We start from the raw sequence: 21,317 nt of genomic DNA, 5'->3' as shown, positions 1-21,317 counted from the left end.
TACTTCCACAGTGCAGACCCAGCTTACAGATCACCACTTTAGTTTTTCCTCTGAGGAAAAAGAAGATTAAGAATGGTGAGGTCGGCCGGGCACTGTGGCTCACACCTGTAATCCCAGCACTTTGGGAGGCCGAGGTGGGCGGATCACGAGGTCAGGAGATCAAGACCATCCTGGCTAACAGGGTGAAACCCCGTCTCTACTAAAAATACAAAAAAAAATTAGCCGGGCGTGGTGGCGGGCACCTGTAGTCCCAGCTACTCAGGAGGCTGAGGCAGGAGAATGGTGTGAACCCAGGATGCGGAGCTTGCAGTGAGCGGAGATCATGCCACTGCACTCCAACCTGGGCGACAGAGTGAGACTCCGTCTCAAAAAAAAAAGAATGGTGAGGTCCAGCCAGGCATGGTAACTCACGCCTATAATCCCAGCATTTTGGGAGGCCGAGGTGGGTGGATCTCCTGGGGTCAGGAGATCAAGACCATCCTGGCCATCATGGTGAAACCCCATCTCTACTAAAAATGAAAAAAAAAAAAAAAAAAAAAGGCCGGGTGTGGTGGCGTGCACCTGTAGTCCCAGTTACTCGGGGGGCTGAGGAAGGAGAATTGCTTGAACTCGGGAGGCAGAAGTTGCAGTGAGCTGAGATCTTGCCACTGCACTCCAGCCTGGATGACAGACTGAGACTGTCTCCAAAAAAAAAAAAAAAAAAAAAAAGTGAGGTCGGGTCTTGCCCCTCCCCCACAACTATCAACTGCTTTAAAAAAAAAAAAAAAAAAAAAGTTAGAAGGTTAGACTAGCAGTTTGTCCTGAGAGGGGCCAGTGCAGACTGATTTTCTGCTTAGGGCATAGCAAAGCTGGAAGACAAAAAAAGGGGGAAAAAAAATTAAGAATTTCAAAATGAAAGAGACATCTTGGGAAAATTAATTAGACCTTTCTTGTACTTTATTACACTTACTTTGTGCTTTAGAATTGCATGTATTTTGAATTACATTTGGAAAGGTGCATACTATAATCTTTTTCGTCTTGGAATCCTTAAAGGTCATAATCAGGCTCCAACCACATGGTTTGGGAGAACTCTGAAATATTAAACCACAACAGGGAGGCTAATCATAGAGGCTATCACACAATGGGATCAAAATAGAAACAACCTTCATATGTATCTGAATCAAAAATGAAGGGCAGAGTAAATCTATTTCACTACCCATACTTCATTTTCTTTTTCTTTCTTTCTCTGTCACCAGGTTGGAGTGCAGTGGCATGATCTCGGCTCACTGCAACCTCCGCCTCCCGAGTTCCAGCTATTCTTCTACCTCAGCCTGCCAAGTAGCTGGGATTACAAGCGCCTGCCACCATGCCCAGCTAATTTTTGTATTTTTAGTAGAGACGGTGTTTCACCATATTGGCCAGGATGATCTCGATCTCCTGACCTGGTGACCCGCCCGCCACAGCCTCCCAAAGTGCTGGGATTACAGGCGTGAGCCACCGCGCCCGGCCTGCCATACTTCATTTTCTCTTCAGAAAAGCTCAATTTTGGGTTACATGGGCATGCCCTGGGATAATCAGAAAAAATCAGTATAAGGAAGAGCATATTGATTTTGGGTTTTTTAAATGCAAGTAGGTGAGGCTGGGTTTGACAGATGTGTCATCAGCTGGTTGGTTGGTTGTTTTTGAGACAGAGTCTCACTCTGTTACCCAGACTGGAGTGCACTGGTGCAATCTTGGCTTACTACAGCCTCTGCCTCCCCGGTTCAAGCAATTCTCAATTCTCATGTCTCAGTTGCCTAGGTTGCTGGGATTACACAGGTGCACCCACACGCCCAGCTAATTTTTATATTTTTAGTAGTGACGGGGTTTTGCTTTGTTGGCCTGGTTGGTCTCGAACTCCTGGCCTCAAGTGATCCACCTGCCTCGGCCTCTCAAAGTACTGGGATTACAGGCAAAGTAAATAAAGAATGAAACAACAAAAGAACGAAGACAGAGATTTCTTGAAAACAAAAGTACACTCCATAGTGGGGAAGCAGACCCACACAGCAGCTCAAAGGCCCAGATACAGAATCTTCTTGGGTCCAAATACCCCCTAGAAGTTTCCCATTGGTCACGTTATGCTTACTCAGTGTAACTGAAGTGGTAACCCACAATCAGTCTGAGTGGTTGCAGAAACCAACCAATCAGAGGCCAGGGTGAAGTTACAAAATTATAGTATTATGCAAACGAAGACTCTCCTGCCCTCAGTCTGATTGGTTGTGGACAGCAACTGTGTCCAGAATTGGTGGGTTCTTGGTCTCACTGACTTCAAGAATGAAGCCGTGGACCTTGCGGTGTTATAGTTCTTAAAGATGGTGTGTCTGGAGTGTTTCTTCAGACGCTCAGATGTGTCCGGAGCTTCTTCCTTCTGGTGGGTTTGTTGTCTCGCTGTCAGGAGTGAAGCTGCAGACCTTCGTGGTGAGTGTTACAGCTCTTAAAGGCAGGGCGTCTGGAGTTGTTCTTCCCAGTGGGTTCATGGTCTCGTTTGCTTCAGGAGTGAAGTTGCAGACCTTTGCGGTGAGTGTTACAGCTCATAAAGACACCACCGTGGACCCAAAGACTAATCAGCAGCAAGATTCATTGCAAACAGCAAAAGAATACAGCTTCCACAGTGCTAAAAGGGACCGCAAACCTGTTGCCACTACTCGTTCGGGCAGCCTGCTTTTATTCCCTTATCTGACCCCACCCACATCCTGCTGATTGGTCCATTTTACAGAGAGCTGATTGGTCTATTTTACAGAGAACTGATTGGTCCGTTTTGACAGAGTGCTGATTGGTGCGTTTACAATCCTTGAGCTAGACACAGAGTGCTAGATGGAAAAGTTCTCCAAGTTCCCACTAGGTTAGCTAGACACTGAGTTAGCTAGATACAGATTATCAATTGGTGTATTTACAAACCTTGAGCTAGACACAGAGTGCTGATTGGTGTATTTACGATCCTCTAGCCATAAAAGTTCTCCAAGTCCCCATCCTGCTCAGGAGCCTAGCTGGCTTCACCTAGTGGATCCTGCACCAGGGCTGCAGGCTGCCCGCCAGTCCGGAGCCGTGCCTGCACTCCTCAGTCCTTGGGCGGTGGATGGGACCGGGCGCCACGGAGCAGGGGGCGGCTCCTGTCGGGGAGGCTCAGGCCACGCGGGAGCCCACCGCAGGGGGTGGAGCTCAGATATGGCGGGCTGCAGGTCCCTAACCCTGCCCCGCGGGGAGGCAGCTAAGGCCCAGTGAGAATTTGAGTGCGTTGCGGTTGTGCCGGCACCGCTGGGGGACCCAGCGCAACCTCCGCAGCTGCTGGCCCGGGTGTTAAGCCCCTCACTGCCCTGGGCCGTCGGCGCCGGCTGGCTGCTCCGTGTGCGGGGCCCTCCGAGCCCCAGTCCGTGCCCGCCGGAACTTACACTGGCCCACGAGCCCCGGGCACAGCCCGGGTTCCCGCCTGCACCTCTCCCTCCACACCTCCCCGCAAGCAGAGGGAGGCGGCTCCGGCCTCAGCCAGCCCAGAGAGGGGCTCCCATGGCACCGTGGGCTGAAGGGCTCCTCAGGCGCCGCCAGAGTGGACGCTGAGGCCGAGGAGGCGCTGAGAATGAGGGCTGCTAGCACATTGTCACCTCTCACAACCATTCAGAGGCTGGAGTGAAGTTACAAAGTTGCAAATGAAGACTGGAAGGCACTCAGTGTGGTTTCTTGCGGACGGCCAAGTTCCCATCTGCCATGCATAAAAGGTCCAAGGGAATAGCCTCTGGTTCTTTTGTTACTTAGGCGTGGAAAGTTGGGGTTTTCCTTTCAATTTAGTTCTAGGAAGTCACGTGAAACAGCCATAGGTTCCCTGCCTCCAGACCCTATTCTCCTGCCTCATTACTGCAGTCTTCTCTGCCCGCCTCTTTTAGCGACTAACATGAGGATCCGTATTCTAATATCCCTCACCAGTCCTTCCCCTCCGTCATTTAGCGAACCGCTCACTGGGCAGTGGAACTTTGGGGAGAGTCCCAGGAGGCCCCTCTTTGTCCAGGGGCTATTTTTTTTCTCTTCCAGCCTCCATCTTCTAACTCAAGGGGTACAGCTCAGTCAGATTATGTTTGGCGCCCCCGGACAGTGACAAACCCAGGGCCGGTGGATAGAGGAGGCATCTCACTATGCTGCACGAGGCCACCTCGCAGTAGGCAGCGCAAGCCTGCCCAAAAACCCAAGAGCCTAACCAGGAAGACAGCGGGAGGCCGCGGGCTTCATCTCCCAGGAGATGGACTACACCTCCCAGCAGGCTCTGCGCGCAGGCTGAGGATCCCTCCGCTCTTTTTTTTTGTCCCGCCGGCTCGGCCCCCGGCGACCAGCCAAGGGCTAAGGCCAGGTATTTCAGAATCTGAGGTCCGTATTCTTATCACATTTCCGGGGAGGGACGGCTAGGAGCTCCGGAGGAAAAAACGGACTTTTTTTTAGTAGAAAAGCGGAGGCAGACGGTGGATGACGAGGCACGCCCGCAACTGCAAGTTTTCGCGCGCTTTGGCGCAGGTGGTTGTGGGTAGCGCGCCTGGGCGGGAGAAAGAAGTCGGGGGCCCCGGCGCGCCGCCCGCGGGGCCTGAAGGGATGTTCGAGGACGAGTCCCACGCTGATGGGGTGGCGGTGGTCGCCGCAGCCGGGGAGGCGCTACAGGCCCTGTGCCAGGAGCTGAACCTGGACGAGGGGAGCGCGGCCGAAGCCCTGGACGACTTTACTGCCATCCGAGGCAACTACAGCCTAGAGGTGAGCGGCAGCAGGTGGGGCGGCCGGACCCTACCCTCGCCAGGCCCCACCCCTGCCCCGCCCCTTCCCCGGCCTATGGGGTGGTGGGAGTTTCCCCACCTAGGAGGGTCGCTGCGCAGCCAGGCGCCGAGGGGCGGGAAGGGTGGGTGTCGCTCATCCAATCCGCCCATTATTTTGAGGCGGGAAACTGAAGCCCAGGAAAGGAGCGGCCTAGGCCCTGCGCCACTCAAACCCCGGTCTTCCTGACCACACTTTACCCCGCTAAGCGCCACAAACGTCATGGTAGTGCCCTTAAATCGGTAAGAACAAATATAATGGTAAAGTGAAAATGAACTGCCTGCCAAGACACCACTGGCCAGAGCTTTAAATGGACCCTCTCAGTTCCGTCTGAACCCCTTCTGTGATCCCCGTTCCACGCAAGAGGAAGCGGAACCCCAGACAGGTTAAGCTACAGGCCCAAGGTCACACGGTTAGAGATGGAGCCAGACCCAGGGTCTGAGCCGTTTAACCTCCACCCTCTGCTTCATCAGGGTGGAGCTGCTGGTTGCTGTGCAGCGGTTTGATCAAAGCCAGTGTGCATACGAAGCTGATCTCAGCCCTGTGTTTCCTCCTCTGTCAGAGCATCGTCCTGATGCTCTGCATCAGTGTCTAGCTCTGAATAAAACAAATGTCAGTTATAATTACTCGATTTTTTTCCCCATCATTCTTGCATTTTATCTTCACAACAGCCCTGTGAACATGGCATGGCAATGAGTATTAGACCTGCTTTCCAGGTGATAATGGCAAGGCTCAGAAGGTTGTCTTGCCCAGGGTTATTCTAATACAGAAACCCAGGCTGGGCGTGGTGGCTCACGCCTGTAATCCCAGCACTTTGGGAGGCCAAGGCGGGCGGATCACTTGAGGCCAGGAGTTTGAGACCAACCTGGGCAACATGGCAAAACCCCGTCTCTACTAGAAACTACAAAAATTAGCTGGGTGTGTTGGCGCCTGCCTGTAATCCCAGCTACTTGGAAGGCTGAGGCAGGAAAATTGCTTGAACCCAGGAGGCATAAGCTGCAGTGAGCAGAGATCACACCACTGCACTCCAGCCTGGGCGACAGAGCAAGACTCTATCTAAAAAGAGCAAGGTGAGCATAAGCCTGATGGAGTGTATTTCATGTAGCATTCCACTGGCCCCATGTTCAAAGGCTTTCATGTGCCAAGGGCGCTGGACCCACTCCCAGGGTGCACCACTGACTCACCACCCAGTGAAATAATTGCTGGGTTCAAAGGCATAGAGTTGGATGTATATTGACTGTGTGCCTATATATGAAGGAAAAGTACCTGAAAAAGTCTTCCAGACTAGATAGACTGGGTAAAGGACAATGGTCCACATCCGTGGGTGGCATGACCGGAAAGCTGTGGGAAGAATAAGAAAGTAAGGAAGATTAGCCAGAGACGGTGGCTCATGCTTGTAATCCCAGCTCTTTGGGAGGCCAAGGCGGGTGGATCATGAGGTCAGGAGATTGAGACCATCCTGGCTAACACAGTGAAACCCCATCTCTACTGAAAATACAAAGAATTAGCTGGGCATGGTGGCGGGCACCTGTAGTCCCAGCTACTCAGGAGGCTGAGAGAGGAGAATGGCCTGAACCCGGGAGGCGGGGCTTGCAGTGAGCCAAGATCGCGCCACTGCACTCCAGCCTGGGCCACAGAGTGAGACTCTGTCTCAAAAAAAAAAAAAAAAAAAGATTAGAATGAATGGCCTCTCAATTGAAAACAGATTGATTTTTGAAAGCCTGGAAAAGTATTTCTGACATCCTAGGTCTCATTTGGTCTCTCTTGCCCAAGGTCACACCATCTGTCATTGAATAAGTATTTACTGTGTCAAACTATGGTCAAGGTGTGCACCTGTTTCAGATTCTTGAATATGACAAGCTTGTTCCCAGTTTTGTGGTATATCCATGCCGTTCCCTCTGCCTGGAATCTTTCCCATCACCCCCAACACCAGGAAAGGTTGAGAGCTAAATCTCTAGTTAGGCAGAGTTGAATAGGACAATTTCAATGTTTGCTTTATTTATTTATTTATTGTTCTTTTTTTCTTTCTTTCTTTCTTTCTTTCTTCCTTAGAAACAGGGGCTTGGCTGGGCACACGGTGGCTCACGTCTGTAATTGCAGCACTTTGGGAGGCCGAAGTGGGCAGATCTTCTTAGGTCCAAGACCAGCCTGGCCAGCATGGTGAAACCCCGTCTCTACTAAAAATGTAAAATTAGCTGGGCATGGTGACATGCACCTGTAATTCCAGCTACTGGGGAGGCTGAGGCAGGAGAATCACTTGAACCCGGGAGGTAGAGGTTGCAGTGAGATGAGATTGCGCCATTGCACTCCACCCTGCACAACAAGAGTGAAACTCCATCACAAAAAAAAAAAAAAAAGAAAGAAAAGAAAAGAAACAGAGTCTTGCTCTTTTGACCAGGCCTGGAATGCAGTGGTGCAATTGTAGCTCACTGTAAACTCAAACTCCTAGGCTCAAGTGATCTTCCTGCTTCAGCCTCCCCAGTAGCTGGGACTACAGGCATACGCCACCTGCTCAGCTAATTTTTCAATTTTTTATGGAGATAGTTTCTGACTATGTTGCCCAAGCTGGTCTTGAACTGGCCTCAAGTGATTCTTGTGCCGCAGCCTCCCAGACCACTGGGATTACAGGCATGAGCCACCGTGCCCAGCCCAATGCTTGCTTTAGAAAACACAAATATATGAACTGAAATTTTGTGTTTATTCTATCCAGTGTTTTATTTTCCCCTTTTTTTAAAATCAATTTTTGTTAAAGGCATTTGGAGTAGTCATTTGCATATATCTCAGATGCTTCCTAAGAAGTCTTTCTCCAATCCGTACCCCTCTCTAGTCTACCTGACAAACTCCTGCTTACATTTTTAGTGATTTACAAATTTTGTCTCCTTTTGTGAGGCCTTCTCTAAACTCTAGTCAAAATCAGTTATTCACTGCACTATATTCTCCTACAACACTTTTTCAATTCTTCTTATAGCTTCTCTATCTCACCAATTATAAATAATAGTATCTGTTCCTCTTCTTAGCTCCAGATGTGAAGTTCTGTGAGATCAGAAGCCTTTTTTTGATATCATAAAAAAACCGGTTTCTGATATCATAGAATTCATAGAATTTTTATGAAACAGGATTTTATCTAATATAATTGTGTTCTATTTTATTCTCATGGAATAAAATAGTTGACTTTTTTAAGGAAAGAAAATCAGGCCAGGCACAGTGGCTCATGCCTATAATCCCAGCACTTTGGGAGGCTGAGGCAGGAGGATCTCTTGAGCCCAGGAGTTTAAGACCAGCCTCGACAACATAGTGAGACCCTGTCGCTACAAAAAATAAAATAGACTGGGCATGGTGGCTCACACCTGTTATCCCAACGTTTTGGGAGGCTGAGGCAGGCGGATCACTTGAGCCCAGGAGTTTGAGACCAGCTTGGGCTCCCATCTCTACAAAAATTAGCTGGGTGTGGTAGCATGTGCCTTTAGTCCCAACTACTCCAGAGGCTAAGATGGGGGGATTGTTTGAACCTGGGAGGTTGAGGCCGCAGTGGCCCTGATTCCTGGGAAGTCAAGGCTGCAGTGGCCCTGATAGCACCACTGTACTGCAGCCTGGGGCAACATAATGAGACCCTGTTTTAAAAAGTAAAATAAAAATCAGTGTATTCTTTAACGCCTAAAAAAAAAAAAAATCGAAACAATAATTTTAGGAGTTATATTTTCACCATCTTGCTAGAATTTTCATTTAGTAGCCTGTATCCAAAGGCTCTATAGTACTTAGATGCTATTCCCAAACAACTCTTTCTCTTTTTCTTTTTTGAGAGAAAAAAGTGTCTCAAGCACTTCTCCCATCTCAGCCTCCAGAGTAGCTGGGACTACAGGCGCATACCACCACATCCTGCTAATTTTTTTGTATTTTGTAGAGATGGGGTTTTGCCGTGTTACCCAAACTAGTCTCGAACCCCTGAACTCAAGCAGTCCACCCACATCAGCTTCCCAAAGTGCTAGGACAATATGCGTAGGCCACCATGACCAGACCCTATTCCCAAGCAATTCATTAATCAAAGCTTATAAAAATATTCACCCTTAAGCTTACCTGCCTCATTTAGTGCTTTGAGAAAATAAAACTTCTCATTCCTTCAGGGTAGGAACATTGGGTTTATTGATGGCCACCCATTTCTACCGACCCCTTTCAGATTATTGTAAGAAATCTTTTAATCAATCTTTTTATCCTTCTAGGGTTTGATCTTAAAGAGAGTCTGTGGAACAGTGTACAAGAACACTATTGTGTTGTGCTATGAGATTTACATCTGTAATTCTTTTTTTTTTTTTTTTTTTTTGAGATAGGGTCTCGTTCTTTCACCCTTGCGGGAGTCCAATGGGTCAGTCACAGCTCACTGCAGCCTTAACCTTCTGGGCTCAAATGATCCTCCCATCTCAGTTCCCCAAGTAGCTGTAACTACAGGCATGTGCCACATGCCCGGCTAATTTTTTCCTCTTTTGTACAGATGCGGGTCTCACTATATTTCCTAGGCTGATCTTGAAATTCTGAGCTCAAGCAATTATCTTTCTCAGCCTCCCAAAGTGCTAGGATTACAAGCATGAGCCACTGTGCCTGGTCTTTATCTGTAATTTTTTTTTTTTTTTTTTTTTGAGATGGAATCTCACTCCCGTCGCGCAGGCTGGAGGCGCAATCTCAGCTCACTGCAACCCCCACCTCCCAGGTTCAAGTGATTCTCCTTCCTCAGCCTCCCGAGAAGCTGGGATTACAGGCATGCACCACCATGCCTGGCTAATTTTTGTATTTTTTAGTAGAGACGGGGTTTCGCCATGTTGGCCAGGATGCTCTCGAACTCCTGACCTCAGGTGATCCACCTGCCTCGGCCTCCCAAAGTGCTAGGATTACAGGCGTGAGGCACCGCACCAGCCTATCCGTAATTCTTAATCCTTAAACTTCACCTATTGTATTTCAGCAATGAAGTCATGAACTGACTGTAGCTTGGAGATGTCTGAAGTCAAATGTAGAAAATTGTTGAATTCCCAAATGTCACCTTTTTGTGGCATTGTAAATTGAGATATCTACAAATATGGAGAGCCATGCTTACTATGGTCGTGTACTGCAGAACGTTTCGGTCAGTGATGGACCACACATACTTTATTTTTACTATATGTTTTCTGTGTTTAGATACACAAGTAATTACTATTGTGTTACATTTGCCAACAGTATTCAGTATAGTAACATTTTCCACAGGTTTGTAGCCTAGAAACAATAAGCATACCATATAGCCTAGGTTTAGTAGGCTATGCTATGTTTGCACAACAAAATTGCCTAATGTTGCATTTCTCAGAATATATCCCTGTCATTAAGCAATGCATATGACTGTATTTTAAAGATGACATGTTTTGGAGTAAATAATTCCCCAAATTTTTACCTCACAAAAATGACAGTCTCCTTTATGTTGCAGGAGATTAGTATTAATTTTTTTTTTTTTTTTTTTTTTTTTGAGACAGAGTCTCGCTTTGTCGCTCAGGCTGGAGTGCAGTGGCGCGATCTCAGCTAACTGCAAGCTCTGCCTCCTGGGTTTCTCCTGCCGTTCTCCTGCCTCAGCCTTCTGAGTAGCTGGACTACAGGCACCCGCCACCAAGCCTGGCTCATTTTTTGTATTTTTAGCAGAGACGGGGTTTCACCGTGTTAGCCAGGATGGTCTCGTTCTCCTGACCTTGTGATCCGCCCACCTCGGCCTCCCAAAGTGCTGGGATTACAGGTGTGAGCCATCACGTCCAGCCTAGTATTAATTTTTTTATGTGTGACTCCCTTGACAACTTTTTACTCTGTTCTTGCCTTTCCCTGCCAGACTAGTTAAAGAGAAACAAAGCAAAAATGGTAGAAAGAAACTTCAGGATCATCAAGTCCGTTTCTTAAAATCAAGGAAGTCATGCTGACAAATTTTAGGAGAACTCTTCTGATAATTCAGACATGCTTCACTTAATGACAGGGACATGGTCTAAGAAATGCAACATTAGGTGATTTTGTTGTGTGAACTTCACAGAGTATACTTATGCAAACCTAGATAGTATAGTCTACTACACACCTAGGCTGAATAATGTAGCCTGTTGCTCTTGGGCTGCAAATTTGTTCAGCATGTTTCTGTACTGAATACTGTAGGCAACTATAATGGTAAGTATGTATGTATCTAAACATAAAAGGGGTACAGTAAATTATAATTTTTTAAATATATAGAACAGTTAGAACATACAGTATTATAATCTTTTTTTTTTTTTTTTTTTTTTGTGCCAGAGTGTCCCTATGTTGCCCAGGCTAGAGTGCAGTGGCACGATCTCTGCTCACTGCAACCTCTGCCTCCCGGGTTCAAGCTATTCTCCTGCCTCAGCCTCTCGAGTAGGTGGGACTACAGGCGCATGCCATTACACCCAGCTAATTTTTTGCATTTTTAGTAGAGACGGAGTTTTGCCATGTTGGCCAGGCTGGTCTTGAACTTCTGGCCTCAAGTGATTCACCCGCTCCAGCCTCCCAGGCATGAGCCACCGTGCCTGGCCAGTATTATAATCTTAAGTGATCACTGTTGTATATGTGGTCCACTGTTGACCAAAATGTTATGTGGCATATGCCTGTATTAGATTTGGAGTGTAGGTGAAAGTGAAAGAGTTATCTTTTTTTTTTTTTTCTTTTTTAAAGAGACAGGTTCTCGCTCAGTTACCTGTCTTGGAATGTAGTGTCACAAACATAGCTCACTGCAGTCTTGCACTCCTGAGCTTAAGCGATCCTCTTACCTCAGCCACCCAAGTAGCTGGGACTGCAGGCAAGCACCACCATGCCTGGTTAATTTTTTTATTTTCGTTTTTAGAGTCAAGGTCTCACTACGTTGCCCTGGCTAGTCTTGAACTCCTGGCCTCAAGTGATACTCCCACATCAGCCTCCCGAATTACTGGGATTATAAACATGAGCCACCAAGTCAGGCTTTTATCTTTAGATTAATATTAATTTATCATGTTATAGTTGTAAAAGCACAGAACTAAGAGTAAGGAGTTTTATACCCATTACTACAGCTAGCAGCTTTGTGACCTTGGGCAAATATCTTCACTTCTCTGGCCCTTTATCTACATAAGGAAAACCGAGACCAGATAATTCTACATCTCTTCTTTCCAGAATTAAAGCATTTTAACGTAATATTATATCTGTTTTTCTGTTTGTCTTTTGCTTGCCAGGGAGAAGTTACACACTGGTTGGCATGTTCATTATACGTTGCATGCCGCAAAAGCATTATTCCCACGGTTGGAAAGGGTATCATGGAAGGCAACTGTGTTTCACTTACCAGAGTACTACGTTCAGCTAAATTAAGGTAAACCTCTTTCATGATTTTAAGTGTTATATAAGCTCTAAATTTTAGAATCAGTTTTCTCTTGTTTTGAAATCATTTGACTTCATTTAATTTTTATTTTATTTATTTATTTATTTATTTATTTATTTTTGAGACAGAGTCTCACTGTGCCAGCCAGGCTGGAATGCAATGGCGCAGTCTTGGCTTACTGCAGTCTCTGCCTCCTGGATTCAAATGATTCTCATGCCTCAGTCTCCCAAGTATCTGGGATTACAGACACACACCACTAAGCCCAGCTAATTTTTTGTATTTTTTTTAGTAGAGATGGGGTGTCACCATGTTGCTCAGGCTGTTCTCGAACTCCTGACCTCAAGTGATCTGCCCACCTTGGCCTCCCAAAGTGCTATAGGATTACAGACGTGAGCCACTGTGTGACTTCATTTAATTCTAAGTTTGTTATAACATAGATAATCCTTTCCCAATTTTCATATTCTTTCTCTGCCTTTCACAAATTGTGCTAGAAACCTCTGTGTTAAATCTTTAGCTATAGTTTTTAAAATTAATTTTTTAAAATTTGGAAATAATTTTAGGCTTACAGAAAAGTTGCAAAAATAAGAAAAGGACAATACCCATATATCCTTCACTCAGAGTCACCTGTTATTGACATTTTACCCCTTTTGCTTTCTCGTTTGATTTTTCTTTCTTCAATATATAGATCTGTCTCTCTTTCTCTCTTTTTTTTTTTTCCGAGACGGAGTTTCGCTCTTGTTGCCCAGGCTAGAGTGCAGTGGTGCAATCTTGGCTCACCGTAACCTCTGCCTCCCGGGTTCAAGCGATTCTCCTGCCTCAGCCTCCCGAGTAGCTGGGATTACAGGCATGTGCCACCACGCCTGGCTAATTTTGTATTTTTAGTAGAGATGGCTTTCTCCATGTTGGTCGGGCTGGTCTCGAACTCCCGACCTCAGGTGATCCACCTGCCTCGGCTTCCCTAAGTACTGGGATTACAGGCGTGAGCCAACCTCCCCGGCTAGACCTTCCTCTTTTTTTCCTCAACCATTTCAATCTAAGTAGCATACATTTATAGCCTTTTACCCCAAAATACTTCACTGTGTATTTCTTTAGATAACTACAGTACAGTTACCAACTTCAGCAAAATTAACACTAATAAAATAATTTTATCTAACCAGATATCTCTGTTCTAGTTTTGTTAGTTGATTCAATAATGTTCTTTATAGCATTTTTTTTTCTGGAAGTACAATTTCTAATTAAGGATCAAGTATTGCATTTGTTTATCATGTGTATTTATTCTTCTTTAATTAGGAACATTTCCACAGCCTTTCTTTTTCTTTTATGACATTACCATTTTGGAGGAATATAATCCACAATCACTTTGTCCCTTTCTTTAATTAAAAAAAATTTTTTAGAGACCGGGTCTTGCTCTGCCCAAGCCTCGAGTACAGTGGCACCTTTTTAGCTCACTGCAGCCTCAAACTCCTCAGCTCAAATGATCCTCCTGCTTCAGCCTCCCAAGTAGCTGGAACTACAATCATGTGCCACCATGCCTGACTGATATTTAAAAATCTTTTTATAGAGACAGGGTCTCACTATGTTACTCACGCTTGTCTCAAAGTCCTGACCTCAAGTGATCCTCTTGCCTCAGCCTTTTTTTTTTTTTTTTTTTTTTTTTGGGACAGAGTCTCAGTCTGTTGCCCAGGCTGGAGTGCGGTGGTGCGATCTCAGCTCATCGCAACCTCCGCCTCCTGAGTAGCTGGGACTATAGGCACATGCCACCACACCCAGCTAATTTTTGTATTTTTGGTAGAGACGGGGTTTCACCATATTGGCCAGGCTGGTCTCAAACTCCTGACCTTGTGATCCACCCGCCTCAGCCTCCCAAAGTGCTGGGATTACAGGCATGAGCCACTGTGCCCACCCTCATCCCCTCTTTGAAAAATGGTTCCCAATTTTGGATTTGTCTCCTATTAACTTTTGATTAGATGCAGGTTATTCATTCCCTGATGGAAAACTATATAAGTGATTTTGTGTCCTAAGGAGATCACATCTGATGATGGCACATGTTATCCACCTGCATCTCATTGGTGATGTTAATTTTTATCATCTGGTCAAGACGTTGTCCTATTTCTCTACTGTATATTAATTTTTTTCCCCTTGCAGCTACTCAGTGGGTCTCAGATACATCTTTTACTTATTCTAGTATCAAGCATATAGAATTATTTGGCTGGATAGGAAACGAAACAAATTTAGCGATCCAGTTTAGATTCATGCTAATATTCTTTGTTTCTGGGACAAAACTATTTGTGGTCATTGTCTATTTGCTATTCCTGGGTTTCCAGAATAGAAGAGGAGCAAAGTTTAAAGCCCTATCCAGGAATGGCAAATAGATTTTAGTTCATGCTAAATTTAAATTTTTTTTTTTTTTTTTTTTGAGATGGAGTTTTACTCTTGTTGCCCAGGCTGCAGTGCAATGGCCTGATCTCGGCTCACCGTAGCCTCTGACTCCCAAGTTCAAGTGATTCTCCTGCCTCAGCTTCCCCAGTAGCTGGGATTACAGGTATCTGCCACCACGCCTGGCTAATTTTTTGTATTTTTAATAGAGACAGGGTTTCACCATGTTGGCCGGGCTGGTTTCAAACTCCTGACCTCAGGTGATCCACCTGCCTCAGCCTCCCAAAGTGCTGGGACTACAGATGTGAGTCACCATGTTCAGCCTAAAAAAAATGTTTTTAAACAATTTTGGTTCTAAAAATAAGACGATAAAAAGTAAATGAAGATCAATGGGGTTAATTTTTTAATTGAGTAAGACATTATCATTGTTAGTATAAAACAATCTGATCTTTTTCTGTCAATGTTTCTCATCATTGTTCATATAATTTCAAAAATCTTTGTAGTAATAAATTCTGGGGGAAACTGAACAAAAAAGAATTACAACAAAAACTGTAGAGCAGTACATTGCAGGAGAATCACTTGAACATTGGAGGTGGAGGTTGCAGTGAGCTGAGATAGCACCACTGCACTCCAGCCTGGGCGACAGAGCAAGACTCCATCTCAAATAAAAAGACAAGGCCGGGCGCATTGGCTCATGCCTGTAATCCCAGCACTTTGGGAAACCGAGCCAGGTGGATCACAAGGTCAGGAGATTGAGACCATCCTGGCTAATAAGTGAAACCCCGTCTCTACTAAAAATACAAAAACAAAATTAGCCGGGTGGGCACCTGTAGTCCCACCTACTCAGGAGGCTGAGGCGGGAGAATGGTGTGAACCCAGGAGGTGGAGCTTGCAGTGAGCCAGGATCGCGCCACTGCACTCCAGCCTGGGCAACGCGAGACTATGTCTCAAAAAAAAAAAAATCAAATTTCAAATAATGAAACAAACTCTGGGGATAGATGGTAGTGATGATTGCACAATGTGAATGTACTTAATGCTACTGAACTATAGACTTAACAATGGTTGCAATGGTAAAAGTTGTTTGTTATGTATGTTTTACCGCACACACACACACACACACACACACACAAATGTATTTTCAAAATTTTTAAATAATACAGAAGGCTTATAAGTAGAAAGGCGTCTCCTTGGCCATGCATAGTGTCTCACACCTGTAATCCCAGCACTTTGGGAGGCTGAGGCGGGCAGATCACCTGAGGTCAGGAGTTCAAGACCAGCCTAGCCAACATGATGAAACACCGTCTTTACTAAAAATACAAAAAAGTTAGCTGGGCGTGGTAGTGGGCACCTGTAATCCCAGCTACTGGGGAGGCTGAGGGAGGAGAATCGCTTGAACCCAGGAAACGGAGGTTGCAGTAAGCAGAGATCATGCCATTGTACCCCAGTGTGGGTGACAAGAGTGAAACTCCATCTGAAAGAAAGAAAGGAAGGAAAGGAGGGAGGGAGGGAGGGAGGGAGGAAGGTGTCTCCTTTTGGCACTCTCCATAATTAACCATTATTAATAATTTCTTCTGGCTGGGCGCAGTAGCTCACGCATGTAATCCCAGCACTTTGGGAGGCTTAGACGGGCGGATCACCTGGGGTCAGGAGTTCAAGATCAGCCTGGCTAACATGGTGAAACCTTTTTTCTATAAAAATACAAAAAATTAGTCAAGCGTGGTGGGGCACACCTGTAATTCCAGCTACTTGGGAGGCTGAGGCAGGAGAATTTCTTGAACCTGGGAGGTGGAGGTTGCAGTGAACCGAGATTGTGCTATCGCACTCCAGCTTGGGCAACAAGAGCAAAACTCTGCCTCAAAAAAATAAAAAATAAAAAACCTTCTTATGTACAAACATATGAACCTGTTTTTTGGTATTTTTTCTTTTTATTTTCTTTTCTCTTTATTTTTTTGAGACAGAGTCTTGCTCTGTCACTCAGGATGGAGTATAGTGGTGTGATCACAGCTCACTGCAGCCTAGACCTCACAGGCTCAAGCGATCCCTTTCTTCAGCCTCCCGAGTAGCTGGGACCACCGGTGTACGCCACCATGCTTGGCAAATTTTATATTTTTTGTAGAGCGAGGGGTCTCACCATGTTGCCCAGGCTGGTGTTTTTTCTTTTTAAAACATAAATGAAATTATACTATATGTGTTACATATATTATATGTTATTTTTTATGTAATAAAAAATATTACAGTTATTTTTCTTTATGTTTTGGGAATTCTTCTATATCAGCATATGTAGTTCTACCTCATGAATTTTTTTTTAACTATTCTAGGATATTTTAGGATATAAGGATCTTTCATATATTTAGCCATGTCTTATGGCCATTTCGATTGTGTCCAGTCCTTTGTAGTTGCAGACAAATAAACATCATTGTAAAGGTGATATTTCTGATAAATTCCAAAAATATGTATGATTCCTAAAAAAGGGTCAAAAGATATGTCTTTTTTGGTCAGGCTCAGTGGCACACACTTGTAATCCCAGCACTTTGGGAGGCTGAGGTGGGCAGATCTCTTGAACCCAAGAGTTCAAGACCAGCCTGGGCAACAGGGTGATACCCTGTCTCTACAAAAAATACAAAAATTAGCCAGACATGGTGGTGCATGCCTGTAATCCCAGCTACTTGGGAGGCTGAGGTGGGAGAATCACTTGTACCCAGGAGGTGGAGGCTGCAGTGAGTTATGATCATGCCACTCTACTCCAGCCAGGCTGGTAAAGCAAGACCTACTCTCAAAAAAAAAAAAAAAAAAAAAAATCCATTAAAAATAGTTATAAACTTATGAAAAAAAAAAACCTTAAGTCTTTTTAAAATGTAGATTGATATTCTCAAAGTCCTTTTCCCCCAAAATATTTTTATCTTTTATTTATTTTTGAGATAGAATCTCACTGTATTGCCCAGGCTGGAGTGCAATGGCACAGTCGCTGCTCACTGCAGCCTTTGCTTCCTGGGTTCAAGTGATTCTCCTGCCTCATCCTCCCCAGTAGCTGGGACTACAGGCGTGTGCCACCACACCCGGCTAATTTTTGTATTTTTAATAGAGACGGGGGTTTCACTATTTTGGCAAGGCTGATCTTGAACTCCTAACCTCGTGATCTGCCCACCTCAGCCTCCCAGAGTGTCGGGATTACAGGCGTGAGCCACCGCGCCCAGCCTGTTTTTATCTTTTTTATTTTTTGTTTGTGTTTTTTGAGACAGGGTCTCACTTTGTCACCCAGGCTGGAGTGCAGTGTCATGATCTCGGCTCACTTGCAACCTCCACCTTCTGGGCTCAAGCGATCCTCCCACCTCAGCTTCCCGAGTAGCTGGGACTACAGGCGCATTTCACCACGCTCAGGTAATTTTTGTATTTTTAGTTGAGACAGTGTTTCACCATTTTGGCCAAGCTGGTCTCAAACTCTTGGCCTCAAGTGATCCACCCACCTCAGCCTCCCAAAGTGTTAAGATTACAGGCATGAGCCACTGCACCCAGCCTCCCCCAAAACATTTTTAAGTGTCAAATTTTTAATGCTAAAAGAGCAGTTACCCAGCATCAATGTGTTCATTCAGAGAAATAAATAAAAATTTCAAATGATTTTATTTGTTTTGACTTATAATAATTTGGGCTGTTTTCAAAATTTCAATTTAAATATAATTTTTAAACTTTTATTATTATTATTATTATTTGAGTCAGGGTCTTACTCTGTTGCCCAGGCTAGAGTACAGTAACATGATCTCAGCTCCCTTCTACCTCTGCCTTCCACATTCAAGCAATCCTCCCACCTCACCCTCCCGAGTAGCTGGGACTACAGGTATGTGCCACCATGCCCAGCTAATTTTTGTAGCTCTGTTTTTTTTTTTTTAGAGATGGGGTTTCACCATGTTTCCCAAGCTGGTCTTGAAGTCCTGAGCTCAAGTGATCCGCCCGCCTTTACCTCCCAAAGTGCAGGGATTACAGGTGTGAACCACCATACCTGGTCCCATCTCTAGATTATTTGTACCTAATACAATGTAAATACTATGTAAGTAGTTGTTACACTGTATACTTTAGGGAATAATCACAAGAAATGAAGTTGGTATATGTTCAATACGGACACAATCATCCTTTTTTTCCAAATATTTTTGATGTGTAGTTGGTTGAATCCATTTATTTGGAACTCACAGATATGGAGGGTAAACTCTAGAGAGAGAGAGAGTGAGAGTGTGTGCATGTGTGTGTGTGGTGTTGGCAGCAGGGTAAAATATATATCATAAAATTCATAAAATTGACAATTTTTAAGTTCAGTGACATTATATACCTTCACCTTCACATTGTTCAACCATCACCACCACCATCTCCCGAACTTTCTTATCTTCCCAAACTATACACATTAAATGGTAACTCAGCCGTTTAGCTGTTAGTCCAGCCCAGCTCTGCCTCAGTGAACTATGCTGTGCTCTGCTCCACTGAGGTACAGGGCTGACTCTGTCAGCACCAGCAGGAGGGATGGCTGGCCCTAGCCTGAGGAGGAGGAAAAGAAGGAGGTATGCAGGTCCCTGGGGTTTCTGGTTCTGGTATTTTTGTTCCTGGGCCTCTGCGTTGTCCTTTCGTGAAGCAGAAACCTTATAATCCTGGCCCAGCCTCACAGGCTCCTCCCGCAGAGAGACACATGCTCTGTGCTGTTGTCTAGTGGCTGCTTGACATTTTGGCAACCATGAAGGGACCTGAAGCGAGCCTCCATTTGCTGATATTATAGTTGGAGCCTTGGTACCTATCACCCAATCTCACTGAGCCAGCAGGGGTCTCTAGTGAGTCTCCTCTCAGGTTTCGCATCTTCCTAATTTTGGTTTGAGATTCATACTTTATTCAAGCAACCAATTCCACACTTGATGGAGCTGGAATTAAAGTTCTGCTTTTAAGGACACAATCACAGACACTGGTTATTTTACCTAGACTTTTATTGGAATGGCATATTTTCAGATATAACCAGACTGCTTTAAAACATTGAGGTTGTTTTTGTTTTTTTAGAGACAGGCTTTTACTCTGTTGCTCAGGCTGGAGTGCAATGGCATGATCATAGCTCACTACAGCCTCAAACTCTGGGGGTCAAGTTGTCCTCTTGACTCAGTGACCTAAGTAGCTGGGACTGTAGGTGCACTCCACCGTGCCTGGCTAATTTTTTGTTTTGTTTTGTTTTTTGTTTTTTCTTAGAGACTGGGTCTGGCTTTGTTGCCCAGGTTGGTCTTGAACTTCTGGTTTCAGGAGATCCTCCTGCCTTTGCCTCCTAAAGCACTAAAGCACTGGGATTACAGGTGTGAGCCACTGCACCAGCCAAGGTTTACTTTATAGAGCTGATTAAAAAGATTGGGAAGATTGACTCGCCATTGCAGAACAATCATGTATTTGGGTCATATTTAGGTCAATATCTCACATCATTAGGAAGGTTCATTCCTAAGAAGTTGAGTCCCATGGAGGGGGTAATATTACAAAGGACCAAAGCTGAATTTTAAACAAGAGAGAAGTGGTCCTGGAACCTGTTTCAGACTACATGACTGTCCCTTTGATCAAAGCAATTCCTTGAGCAATCATTATTGTTCAAAGATTCCCTAACAAGGTCCATGACCTTGCAATAAGTAAAAAATGTCACTTTCTCACAAGCCCAGGAACCTCAAGATATTTTGGGGACTTCAGGAAGAGAGGATTTCACCCAATGCATACAGGTATTATGGGAACAGTCTGATGATGGATCCTTGGCTTGTCTTCTTAGCCTTAAGGCTTTTAAAAGTCTAATCCAAAATTCCTTATGAATGTTCCAACAAAACCAACTTAAAAGAGCCTAGGTGGCCACTCACTATTCTTATTGCCCCCTATGCAAATAATCAGGCCAAATATATTACTAAAACTTATTTTGCAAGTTCACTGTGAGCCAGTCATGGTGGCTCACACCTATAATCATCGCTCTGTCATCCAGGCTGGAGTTCAGTGATGTGATTACAGCTCACTGCAGCCTTGACCTCCTGGGCTCAAGCAATCTTCCCATCGCAGCCTCTTGAGTAGCTGGGACTATAGGTGCGCACACACTACCAAGTCTAGTTAATTTTTCAATATTTTGGAGATATGAGGTCCCACTATGTTGTCCAGGCTGGTCTCAAACTCCTGGGCTCAAGCAATCCTCCCACCTCAGTCACCCAAAGTGCTGGGATTATAGGTATGAGCCACCACACCCAGCAGTATCATATTCTTTATAACAGAATCCCAATGAATTGAAAGCTGTGAAGTTTACTTTGCTTCTTATTTTAGTTTTAAAAACTGTAATCATGGTTTAAGTTATAACAGTGCTATAAGGTTTTTTTGTTTTCAAACATTCTGATGCATTTTGTTCCAGGTTAGGAAAACCATTCTTGGGAGAGCAGTATGTGCAATAGATTATATGATGGTGTAGTAGTCAAGGCTCTTGTTTATAAAAAGCGGGTATCAGTCTAGGCAACAAAAGGTGAGACCCCTGTCTCTAAAAAACATTTTTAAATTAGCTGGGTATGGGGGCACATACCTGTTGTCCCAGCTACTTGGGAGGCTGGAGCGGGAGGATTGATTACTTGAGCCTGGGAAGTTCAGCCTGCAGTGAGCCACGATCACACCACTGTACTCCAGCCTGAGTGACAGAGCAGGACCCTATCTCAAAAAAATAAAAGATATCACTTATCAACTTCGGCTGACTTAAAAGAAGTATTGGATAGGTGATAAAATCTTTAGGATGACTTAAGAAAACTAGGCTTAGAAAAGGCCAGGA

At 44.9% G+C, this 21,317-nt stretch overlaps 1 protein-coding gene across 1 annotated transcript in view; it reads left to right on the top strand.

The window, feature by feature from the left end:
* The first annotated feature begins 4,452 nt into the window (after positions 1–4,452).
* The window catches only part of LOC103246453 (retinoblastoma-like protein 1), an 87,205-nt gene continuing 70,340 nt past the window's right edge, over positions 4,453–21,317 (top strand). The window contains exons 1-2 of the mRNA XM_073009585.1: positions 4,453–4,746; positions 12,009–12,142. Of these exons, the coding sequence (XP_072865686.1) occupies positions 4,468–4,746; positions 12,009–12,142 (413 nt within the window). The 5' untranslated portion in view covers positions 4,453–4,467. The remainder of the gene's footprint in view (positions 4,747–12,008; positions 12,143–21,317) is intronic.

Source organism: Chlorocebus sabaeus, chromosome 2 (genome assembly GCF_047675955.1).
Source record: "Chlorocebus sabaeus isolate Y175 chromosome 2, mChlSab1.0.hap1, whole genome shotgun sequence".
In the NCBI taxonomy this organism is placed as follows: domain Eukaryota; kingdom Metazoa; phylum Chordata; class Mammalia; order Primates; family Cercopithecidae; genus Chlorocebus; species Chlorocebus sabaeus.
Note: the sequence above shows the minus strand (reverse complement) of the source record. Positions and strands in the feature narration are given on the sequence as shown.